Raw genomic sequence first — 12,570 nt, 5'->3', positions numbered from 1 at the left:
TCTCCTCTTCTTCCTCTTTTGATGTTTGCTGGAAGACTGGGCATTTACTTCCCCTGCACTGTCTGAGTCCTTGGCACTGTCCGAGGTCAGTGATTCACAGTTCTGCAACCGCAGGTCTGACTCACTCTCAACATAACGCTCCACCTTGATCTGCATAGAGCCTAGAGTGCCAAAACTGTCCTCAGGGGCCTTTTGATTCTCAAAGTCTGAGTTTTCAAAGCTGTCATCACTGTCCCTGCTGTCCTGGTTGCTGGAGCTGTTCCCATCATCGTTACAGTTCATTTCATTATCCGACTGATTTCCTGACTTTTTCCTGTCGGATTCAGGGTCTTCACTGTTTTCTGACTGGTTTCCTTTCTCATCTGACTTTGAGTTCTCATTGTCCTCTGAAGCAAAAGGAAAGTGAAACAAACCGTTAGCAAAAAGAACATAATAATACAGCCCAAGTCCAGGTTTCGACCTACCAATGAGATCTGATTGCTGTAAACTTTTCTGGCAACAGGTGTTCTCTTCTGTAGAGCCACATTTATGTACTATATTGTGTTGGGAGAGTTTTGATCACCAGGAATCTCTCTGACTCAGACTAAAAGCCTATGCTACATGGCCTGAAATTTCTTTGAATATGTACTCAGGCACCTTGATAGAGGGGGCCTTTCCATCTGCTGTCTCGGCAGCAACCATTTTGACCACTGTGAGCACAACGGCCCTGGAGCTGCCTCATCCAAAGAGGAGTCAGTGAACAATCCCATTATGACCATTATGCTCTGATGATTGTTCTTTCACATCTGTGTTCTCCTAAAGTGGGAAGGCAACAAGATGTAGCACTATTGACTAATGAGGATTCTTAGTCCTCTCATCTCATTTTCCTTCACCTTCGCCACTTCTGAAGCGGCAGAGTGTCTCTGACTTCAGTGGAATTACTGCCGATCTCCTCCAGTGTGAGAGGAGAAGCAGGTCATATGTGTATAAATCTGAATGAATAAACCAGTTAAAACAATTTTGTTATGTTGCTAGACTGTCTTTTCATTTTCCCTTGAAGGGCAAGAAAAAAAAAACAAAAACAGAAAAAAAGATTCAGGCACTGAATTAAGTTTTTGATTGATCCAAATCATCTAAGGGCCATTGAAAACAGCCCAGCTACAGCACTGAGAAACTGTCACTCTTCTTGCCTGAATTCTTTTAGTTGTTTTAGATTTCTACCTAATTCAAATACGGATGAGATAAACACTCTAGTCCACTGGACTCAGACAGCCAAAGCAGCTCTGAGAATGAATACTCTCCATTATCATACTGTGTTTGAAAGGGTCATGAAAGGCTTCAGGAGACCCTGTCTTTTACAGAACAGCCAGAAATCTTTTGTTGGGAAATAAAAGATTTTTTTTTCACTCATCAGGGCCAAGTACTACCCTTTTCAGTATACTTGTTTTAGGGGGAGAGGGGAATGGCCAGTTTTCCTTTAAAGATTGGTTACCCCTGGAACCATGTCAATACAAAACAGTTTGCCAGAAATGGTGGAGCAGGTAGGCTTGACAGGGAAGCTGCCTGAGGATTCAGAGCAATGGATTTTACATTTATTTCATTGAAGTTACTTAAAGAGACTTTTGCTTGAGTCCTTAGCAACAGAAAGACCTAAGACCTTCCATATTGAAAAACAAAACACACAGAAGCAAATTAACAGCCACAAAACCCTAAATTGGAGCCAGCTTTTTGTTCCATTTAGGGCTGAGTTTCTCTTACAGTTTTTGTTTATTTATTTATTTATTATTTTTTGGAATATACTGATTTTTAAAACTATGGTTTCTGGTTGGTTAAGTGTGGGCTTAGGGTGAATTAGTCTAAAACTGCAAACAATTTGCTTGGGATTTTATCAGAGCTTGATCTGAACTTGTTGGTTGCATACAAGACGCTGTTCTGATTTCAGGACCCTTGCTATTTCTGTTTATTTTTTATTTTTTTGTGAGGAGAAACCCTCTGCTTCTGCTGCCTACCAAAGCTTCCAGACATCTTCTGAGCAATTATGTCTGTGCACCTTTGAAGAATGCTCTCTTGCACTGTCAGCCTTAGGAGTCATGACTGCATGTGCACTTCTCACCTGAAGAAACTTACAGTGCACATGGGAAATGCAAACTTGTCACCATATCTGTGTTATGTATGTGGCTATGTAGGAACAAGGCAGTATAAAGAAGCACTCAGAATGGGTGAAGAGATTCTCAGTCATGGTAGGCGTCAAGCCTGTATAGGTGCCTAAGGTTGACTTAAACCATCAAACCAAGCTGTCAAAGGAGAACAAATAAATGCGAAAGATGAAAACGGAACAGCCATATCATATAATATAACATTATGACCCGCTCCTCTTGCTTTTGCTTGATTTATGTCAATGCGATCCATTTTCTCCAATATTTTTTGAGTGTTATCATAGACGTGAGAGATGAATCAGATATATAATGCATGCTACGGTAACATCCTCAGTTCTTGGGCCACAGGCAACCGTACTCCTTTAAAAGCCAGCTGATCTGTACCTGTGCCTAGGTAATCACTTTTAAAACTAATGGAGAATGTGTGAACCATCTGTGCACTGGACCATCTGTATGACTAATTTATACATTGAGCCTGACAATTACATTTAGCTTTTAAAAAACAGCTGAAGTCCCACACTTAAAGAGCTCAGAAACAAGTGCTTGAACCCATACCTTCTAATAAAATCCAATTCTTTTAACCCAAGAAAACCCACAAATTTTGCAATCTTCACTGCCCCCTAGTGAGGCTAATAAAAAAAAAAAAAAGCATTTATACAGCAAAAAGGGTCATAAAGACTGACAGTAGAGATTTATATTCAGAAAGTATGACTACTTTTGAAAGATAAGAACTTGAATTATATTCAACAGTTACAATTCTGGGCCCTTGCATAAGGCACAGCACCTGTTCAAGAAGCTTAGCTGGGGAACCAATTATTTAGTTCAGTGCAATGTAGGCAAGAATGTATCCACTGAATGAATAGAAAACTGCGGAAATGGAGACACTGTGGAAATGCTGAGGCTATTAAAAGATTATGCTAGTTTTCTTCAATTTAATTTTACTGGATTTTTGTTGTTGAAATGAAATAATCCTTGAGAAGTATAAGTGATTACAAAGGCAACCATGTGGCTTTCTTGATATGGATCTTTAGTGGGTGTAAAGATGCACCATGTGTGTTACCTGAGTTGTCCTTTGAGTCCGATTCAGAGTCAGAGGTCTCTGAGGATTCTGAGGTTTTCTCTGGCAGATGAGGAAGTTGTGCAATATCCATAGGAGTGTCCTTGTACTCTGGGTTACTGAAGAAGAGACAGCAAATATATACAAATTGAATGATTTGCAGTTTGATATTTTTATCCTCTTGTCATATCAAAGTTCAGGAACAAAGAACATAAATAGGAAGAATAGCAGAGCAAACAAACAAACAAACAAACAAAAAAAAAACTGCACATTTTTGTTTCCTCAGAGCTTCACAGCAAGGATTTTATGATGGTTTATTTTAATAGTCTTGTCAAATATTTATATTGACCAGGTTTAAAAATTGTTTCATTCTAGTGAAGTTTTAGAGCTAACAAAGTATTCTTACTCAAGTGGGACACCATGGCTTGTGTGATATCTAGTAGAACTACACTCTGTCATCATCCAAGAAGAGAATATCTCGATTTCAATCCCATTACTGTGCCTGGAAGGACAGGGAGTGTGTTCTAACTTTTCCAATCTGTTTCTCTTCCACCACCAATGCCTATTAGAGTTGTCTCTGTAACAATGTTCTTTATCAACCTTGCCAGAGCCCTTTCAATACCTGTTTTTCTAAATGTCCTGTCTTCCAACAGTTTAATCAAACAGACCATACATAAAGTTAGTAAGAAAGTGATCAGTTAGAGTTAAAGGCAATGACTACTGCTCTAAAGAGTTTGGCCAAGAAATAAGTAAAAATGATATATATTTTTAAAACGTTGCACACGTGCATCCACATCACCAAGAAACCAAAAGCAACCACTCTAACTATATGACAGATGCACATGTGCACGTTAAGATGCATATGTTAGGGATAAAGAACTGTCAACACACCCATTATAATCATATCTTCATCTGCTCATGTGGTGCTCACCTGTGACTTGTTAGCAATGAACATGACTGCAATGTAAAAAAGCTACATTACCAGACAAACTGAAAAAAATCCTAAGCTTTTTCTTGGTTTGCACATTCTAAAATGTTCCTTTCGCAAACCAGTGCAAAGATAGGGGAACACAGACAGCTAGACTTAAGTGGCATAGGAATGTTGAAAATAAACAAAGTCTTTAACCATTTTTGAATAGGTGAGCATTTCTAAGCGGTTCAAATTCCAGCCCTGTGATAGAGCAGAAAATCTGCAGTCCTGTGTAGAACAATGTGAGGCAGCACTAGCAGTGACTGACACACTATCACAATGACATTATGCCCATATTCAGCCTATTACAGTGTACTGTGAAAATTCAGAGTTCACACAGTTCATATTGAAATGCCATTCTTATGATTACCATCTTTATGGTTTTGTCCTGACAAAGTGACTTTATTCTGTTGCATCCCAGGGCAGTCCCCAAATTTGCCCCCTCCAAGCAAAAGATGTTTGAGGGCTTTCACACTGTGAATAACAAGTTGCTAGAACAAGAACAGCATTAATCCTCCCTGTCACTATAATTAGTCTATCCTTTTACAGACAGCTGAATCATACTTTCTAATGCATGGAAATGTATACAGACCAGTACTCCTGCTAAGAGTAGACCTAATTATGCCTTGATCTGTCATTAAAATATGGTTTGGACATTTGGATCTTTCATGGATTCCAGGACTGGGAGAAATCTAAATTAAAAACACAAATTCACTAAAGAAGTTAATCTTTCTCTAACAGACCAGCAAAGGGAATGCAGCAGAAAAATCAAGTTCTGTGAGCTGCCTTGAGTAAGACCACACTGCTTGTCTCTCTCTCTCTCTCTCTCTCTCTCTCTCTCTCTCTGTTTGATTAACTCTGTTGGTAGATAAAATAGATAAAATAATGTTTGTGGACTAGGCTCACTCAGTGTCTGAAAAGAAGCAAAGGGGACAGAGGGAACTGTTTATAATTTTTTATGGCCCACTTTTCCAGCTGGAAAATGAGCACATTTCTGGGCAGTTTGAAGCCTCGCTAGGACTGGACACTGAAGCAGTCCAGTGCACTTCCAGTGCAGAGTTGGCAGGCTTAAGCTGAATTCTTGAAATGCTGCATTCAGCCCCTCTCGGTTAGGCTCAGCTAATGCTTCACTCTGTGGATGTTGCGTGTACACCTTGTTTTAAAGAAGAGGAAAAAAAAAAAAGTAGCAGGGTAAGGATATATTTGGAAATGCCCAAGCTCAACCATAGCAGAACAGAACCATCTGAGCCCCAGTTTACAGTCCACCACTGTGTAAGGTTTCCCACAGCATCCCTCAGTGCTCTCCTGCAAGGGGTTGCTTCCATCTATTCCCCAAGAAGGAATCAGAAGTATTTCAACACGCAAGTTTAGGCAGGCACGGTCTCTTCAGGGCTTGCTGGACTTAGCATAATAAGTCACAATCTAACCCCTAGACATCACTTTGAACTCTCACGGCATCAAAGGGAATGCAACAAACCATGACAAGCAACTTAAAAGGAGAACAGGCCAGAAAATGACAATTGCATTTCACGACAATCTCAAGGTTTCAAATTTTATTTGTTTGTTTGTTCTGCTCTGGAGTGAAACAGAAAATCCCCCAATCTTATTGAACACTTTCATATAACAGAATGTGCTGAAAGGTATTTTCAGATGAGAAAGGTCAGGTTTATAATTCACTGTCTCTCACTGACTGTTGGTCTTTCCTTGAGCTCAGTAACCAGCCCTTTAAAAACACTTGTGCTTGGTAAAAAAGAATTTCTCAAGGAAGAGTCTCTCATTATTTCTGTTTAAAATAGTCTTAAGAGATATTTTTGTTTGTGGATCCCAATTTACTTTTTAAGGTGAATGCTGTTTGATGTTTACAGGAGCAACGAATTATTTCAAGGCTTTTCTTCTGAAAAAATTCCTCTCTCTGGCCTGAGAGGTGAACACCTGTCAGAGACAGCTTTTTGTAGTATTCCAGGAAGTTTGCTTCTATGCATTTTCAATAACCAAATAAACCAGTGCCCAAAACTTCATACCAGATTTGTAACACAGCCACTGCAAGTTGGTGTGAATCTTCATATTTCGGCTGAGGTTGTGTAGATTTCAGGGTAGCAAGGCATGCAATAAGGATGAAGGAAGGTTTACTTGAAGACTAAAGCAGTATAATAATTCAAAAATATTCCAGTGTACTGAGACGTGACCGATATCTTAATGCATTCAACCAAGTGGCATTCATTTTGAGGTGGACCATATGAAAAAGTTGTTCTCATTAACTCTCTCCAGCAGGCAATTGTTTTTTTCCTAAAAGCCTCACCAGCACAGTCAAGCAACAGAGAGAGCAGTTCAAGAGAGAGAAGGGACTTGAAAATGTACCTGAGAAGGTAATTGACCCAGATGATATTCTTCTCACTTGCGTTCTTGGCATTGACAGCTATAGTTGCACTAGACTGTATCCAGATATAACCTCCATTCTTCTGCATCCAGCGGTAATACTTTGTTACACACTGACCCTTATTCAGCACTGAGGGAAAATACAAACAAAACAGAAACAAGATATATTGCATGTTAGAACTGTAGTAAAATGATCTTCACTGTTCAACATGCCACATGTATGAGCAAAAGATGCTCGACTTCTTTTAGGTTTAATGCAGCATGCCAATGAGATGACACACAGGATCTGAAGCTCAGTATAACTTGTTGTATGTTTTACAAGCTTTTAAAGTATAATTTTAATCTGTTTTTGGAAACTCTAGTGGAAGAAGAAAAGTAAAAAGAACTACAAATCTCTTTGGTTCACAGAATACTTATTGCTGTGTGGACATTTTCAATGCACTCAATGTCAGATTGTAAAAAAGAAAAAGAAAAAAAGAGGCAAATTTATATGTGATTATTCATAGCTCCTAGGTAGACCTCTTGAGATTCTGGATATTTGAAAGGTTTGGGAAGATACTCTACCCCTGCTGCTTTGATCATTTCTCCTTATTGCAGGCGATATCAACTACTGAACTTATACATCTGTTTCTTTGATCTTGTCAAACAGAATTTACAGTTCTCAGATGAACCAAATCTCCACTGGTCAGTAGGGGGAAAGTCTTGGGAGAATTTACTTTCTACCCGAGCAAAGTAAATCCACCAGCAGACTGAGAAAGAAGCCTAAGGGAGGCACAGAGTGACTTGGCTAGAGCCAAAGAGTGACAGCTCTCTCCAACGTTTGAAATATGCTAGGAAACAGAGAAACGAGTAAAAGCAGTCAGTAATGTGAAATGGTGTTATTATATGCTCACAGAAAGAAGGCTTAAAATACAGATGCTTGAAGTAACTCTTCAACCAAAATATTACCATGTTGAAATGGATTTGGTTTGTATTTGATGCCTTGGTGTCAGGAAAAGGGGATGAAATACAAATCTTTCAGAGGAAGGATGCTGAATATTTTAAAGAAAATGTGAACTATACAAAATCTGGGTACTATTGTTACTTACTCTCGTCTGCATTTCTCACTAATCCCATAAAGCTTTGTGCACTAGAGGGCAGTGTGCATTCATATACACCTTCTGCTTTTGTCATGTCCTTGTCTCCGTCTGCTAAAATGAAAAACCTCTAACTGCTGTAATAAATTTGGCTAAATTAGCTGCTAAATGGTTATCTCAAGTAATATGTATTTGCATTAATCATCTTGCTCTAAACCAGAACAAGCCAGAGTCCTAAAGATGTAGTAAATTCATATTGTCCATTTAATTACGGCTAATAAGTGCTTCATATACAATAGTTTCATGAAGTACTTTTTTATTTTTTTATTTTTTTTTTTCAGAGGGAAAAGAAAAAAGTCACTTTGGAAAAGAATAAGTATTTAAGGCAGCTAAAGTTCCTACCATAAATGTGACAAATGACACTTTGGAGCTTTCAAGTTAACCAAATGTCTATACCCCTAATTATACATACAAATGTAGCTATATCTAAATCCATGTACAACAGGTATCTACAGAAAAGATATTTATAAAGACAGCACTAAAAAACTAGATTCTCTCTTACCTTGGAGGCCCACACCAAACTCTGATTTTTAAATTATTGAATAAAAAAGTGCCTGTAAAAAGTTCAATGTAAGGTTCAGCTTCAATGTGAACAAAGGTTTGTGATCTGGGTCCTGTTGTTTTTCAGCAGCCTCTAGTCAACTAGGTTTGTTTCTAGCACAGAATTTGTGGAAACATCCACAAGTTTCCCCATATTTTTATTTTTGCATTCCAAGCTCCAAATGTTCTGCAATGATAATTCATTGGCTTCAAACCTCATTATACAGCAGAATAAAGATAAAATATTAACAACTGATTACCCAGCATTTCTGTCAAACCAATGTTGCATCCCATTTTAGAAAACAATCTCACATAAATTAGTCCAACTTTATTAGTTATGAAGAATAAGGGATGAAACTGCTGTAAGTTTTGATTACGGTAGGCTTTTCCATTTCAGTAAAATAGAACATTCAAAATGCTCTTGTTTACAGCTGACAGTAATATTGATATGCCTGGAAGTCTGGAGTGATATTGTCTCTTTTCTTGAAAGCTGAACACCTATGGTTGCAGGCAGAAACTAGTAAATTCTATCTGCACTTGTATCTATTAGTTATACTGTCCTGTTCTTTATAACATTTTTATCTGAGGAGTTTACCATGCTGTACAAATAGTAAAGGATGAATCCTCGCAACTGCCCGCACGCACATTTGAAAGTCAAAGTGAGCCACTAGCCAGTGACTGAAGAGGACACTGCAGTTCTGCACAGTGGTAACTATGGGCACCCAGATCCTCCAGCCCTTTCAAGTCCATTTCATCCTAGACAAGTCATTGCCTCCTCCAGCGCCATTTATATTGGTTGTTGCACTACTGGAAAAGTCTGTGTCATGAGCTGCACTGACCACTCATTTCAGAACTATGGAAAAAGGCAAAATTAATACCTTGCAAGTTATTTCTGAAGGAAAATGTGCTTGCTTTTTCAAGAAAGAGAATTCAATGCATCTGAGGTGCATGTGAACTATATACAGCCAGAGTTCAGGCTCCCAAGTAGCTGTGCATCCAAAGAACATTTGAAATACTGTCTTGAAAATGAGCTTTACATGAAGTTCATCTACCTGCAAATTCCCACCCTCTATTTTGCCAGCTCAGATATATTACCACATATACAGAATATTCCTCCCTGCAACTGTCTAAAGCACGTCTCATATGAGAGATTTGTGGACCAAGCTCTGAAGGAAGTCCCACGATTCAATATAAAAATTCTCTCTGTAAAGAGATTCTCTGGCAGACCAGCTGTGCTGTGCTGCTAAATCTGGTTCTTATCTCCTTTGAGAGTGCACTAGACATCCCCCAACCCAGGTCTGAAAGATCGTTCTATAGCTTGGTAAGAAATTTCTCAATGTGCTGAAAGAGAAAGAATGAAAACGTTTGAAATGCTTTCTAATTTACAGTATTTTTAACTGTTGACATTGCCAAGAAGCAACTTAGGAATTAAATGAGAACTTTGAGAAAACAGGAAGAGAAATCTGTCTGCTTTACTAATAGCCTATTGTTACTGAGGAAATTCAGTTTCATTTTGAGGATCTTCACCTTGCAGGTACAGGGAGTCCACTAATAAAGTTACTGGTTTTGAGAATAAATGAAAGTACAGAATTAGTCCAACCTAAGCTGTGCTTGTGAAGTTATGTTTTGTTACTAGCAAAAGATCACACATTTCTGTTTAGCATAAACTTATGAAAAAGTAATGCCATTTGGACCACATCCTGAACTTAATCAGACTGTATTTAAGGCAATTCCCTTGCTGAATTCAGGCCTATACTTTTGTACACTGAGAAATGCATAGTTTTAAGCTTTTATTTGCTAGTGCGAAAATATACATGGAGTACCCAGTCTGGAAGACAGAGCAATACTGGGAAAGTGAGAGTTTGGACCACATCAGCAGGATGGCACAGGTAATTGAAGTTAGATGTGATTGTGCAGGATTGTGTGCGTCAGTCTATTTGTAAGAATAGTGGGGAAGGTGACTTCTCTTACAGACCCTGTTTCTTCTGCCAACAAATGCATGTCTCCAAAATGTTAATGGGAGTTAAATGTTTATAGGAAAAAGGAGAAAAAAAAAAGATCTTGTTACTAAGCCAAATTGTGTGGAAATACAGAGAAATCTTTAAAACACTGGCTTTTCAGCTGAATAGATGTCAGGAGGAATCTTTACAATGAGTATAACTGTGAACAGGAGAATGAAACAAATCCTACACAGGAGGAATGAGATGACATATATAATTATATATTCATGTATACATATCTTTATAAACCCTTTAGTTAAAGGTAATTACTGAAGGTTAATGTTTTAAAACTAGTTACCTTTACATCAGCTGCACACATATATTCTCTAAAATGGTGGATGCTAAACTTGAATAAAATTTGCGGAAACACTACCTATTTACTTAGTTTGAATTCAGCAGTTAACATGCAAGAAATGCACAGTATGTTATGCTAAGAACTAAAAAAAAAATCTCACTTCTTTGTCAAAGTATGAATATATTGCTATATACACAGTTCCCAACAGAGGGATTTCAGTTTTCCTTGGTAGCTTTGCGCACAGCAATATTCTTGTAGTAGTGGAGTGAAGGAGGGGGGAGAAGAAGAAACAGTCAGTGTTCTTTGCAGGAACCTATTTCTGTTAGAAAATCAAAATAAATCAGTACAAGTTTGTCTTCAGAAATATGGTTACAAAAAGAAAAAGAGCATGGTTTCTTCCTGTAAGGCTGGTCTGAGAAATCAAAGCCAAAGCTTCTAAATAGTGAGTTGTGTTTCAGAAGAAGGAAGCAGCTTAATTCAGTTTGAAGAGGAGATGAAGAAACTGTATATCAAAAGCAGTCTTTTAGCAAAGTCTCGTACAAAAGGACATTTTACTCATGTGCATTTAAAAGCTACACTATATTGCGTATTCAGGTAAGTATTGAGTAAATAGGAAATGATGAGATCATCTTACATATTCACACAGCTTCACAAAGAGGTTCTTTATAATTGGTGAAAATATTGAGGTTACATCTGCTGTGCTATTCAGCCTTCTCCTTGAAATACCTTTATCAATGACTGTATGGTATTGATACTGAATTCCCCTTGTAATAAACTTATAAGAATGTTTTTAATTTACTGCAAGAGGATGAAAATGCCATACTTAATACCATGGTCGGATACTTAGCTGCAGCCACAAGTACTCTTTCTACATTCACAAAACTGGCAGACGAAACATGAAAAGGAATACTGACTCTTTAATCTCCACTTCTCCACCTAAGGCCCAAGGCAAGCTGACAGGGTAACTTCGTTCTGGAAACAGAAGTGTTTTTTTTTTTTTTTTTTTTAATTCCAGATTACTTTTTCTTCTGCTTTTGAAAACTGTGGGCTATAGGGGAATGAACCTGGCATAGACTTAAAACAAGAACAAGTTTCTTTATCTGAAAAGTTACAGTCCTTGATGCTTACAGGAAGGTCATTTTCAAAACCCACAGGAAAAAGAGCATCACAGCCAGAAAGAGTGCATTAAGTGCCTTATTTGCTTGTAACAGAGACAGTTTTTCATTTATAACAGCTCCAAGGATCAAGTGAGTCTTTGATGTTGTAAGGACTTTTCTATAGATTTTGCAATTAGTGAGATGTTTTAAATAGTAGGCATCCACAGACTGGATTTTAGCAATGAAAAAAAAAAGTACTGAACAATATTTAGCAATGCTAAATGATGTTTGTTACTTGAACAGCATTATGAAATAGATGACAGAGGACATGTAGACATATTGTGAGCAAATATGTCACCTATCAATTCTTTGCAAACACTTTGATTTAGTACCTGCTATTCTCATGGGGTAAAGAAGAGGGGATGTAGGCAAGGGCTGTGAGCAAATGTGCAAATGTGCTTTCTCAACACCAGGCCAAAAGTGGGGCCAAGCAGATTGCTTGGAGAAGAATACCACCTTGCCACCACAAAATTCTCCGTGGGTCATGTTGCTCTACCTGCCATCACTGCAGACAGTTGCTTACCAGCTCTGGGTGACTTCAAGTCTCTCAACACAGTTCTCTTAAGAAAAATTAAAATATGGTAACTGTTTAGAAAAATGTCAGTTCTATGAGGCTTTAGAAAATATTTTACTTAAACTGTACAGCATGAAAAAGCCCTGAATGCCATACAGAGAGCATCTTTCTTAGGTCTGAGTAGAATGAGGTGTACTCGGTGTACCGTGTCAGTAAGACTGACCTGAGACCTTGGCTGCTATCCTGCTATAGATATTAGACAGTAATAATTGCTGGACATAAATTCATCTTTTCCAAACTCAATCAGGAAGTAGCAGTTCATAGCCATGAGAGAAAACTGTACATCACTGTTACCCAAACTCCCACTTAAATTCTCCATTCACCTGGAAT

General features: G+C 38.1%; 1 protein-coding gene across 1 annotated transcript in view; it reads right to left on the bottom strand.

Annotated features, from left to right (window-relative positions):
• NPAS3 (neuronal PAS domain protein 3) overlaps positions 1-12,570 on the bottom strand; it is a 614,752-nt gene that overhangs the window by 3,893 nt on the left and 598,289 nt on the right. Inside the window, 3 exon segments of the mRNA XM_040558338.1 lie at positions 1-386; positions 3,196-3,311; positions 6,521-6,668. Coding sequence (XP_040414272.1) covers positions 1-386; positions 3,196-3,311; positions 6,521-6,668 — 650 coding nt within the window.

This window comes from Cygnus olor, chromosome 5 (genome assembly GCF_009769625.2).
Source record: "Cygnus olor isolate bCygOlo1 chromosome 5, bCygOlo1.pri.v2, whole genome shotgun sequence".
NCBI lineage: Eukaryota > Metazoa > Chordata > Aves > Anseriformes > Anatidae > Cygnus > Cygnus olor.
The sequence above is the reverse complement of the archived record's forward strand: the minus strand, read 5'-3'. Positions and strand labels throughout refer to the sequence as shown.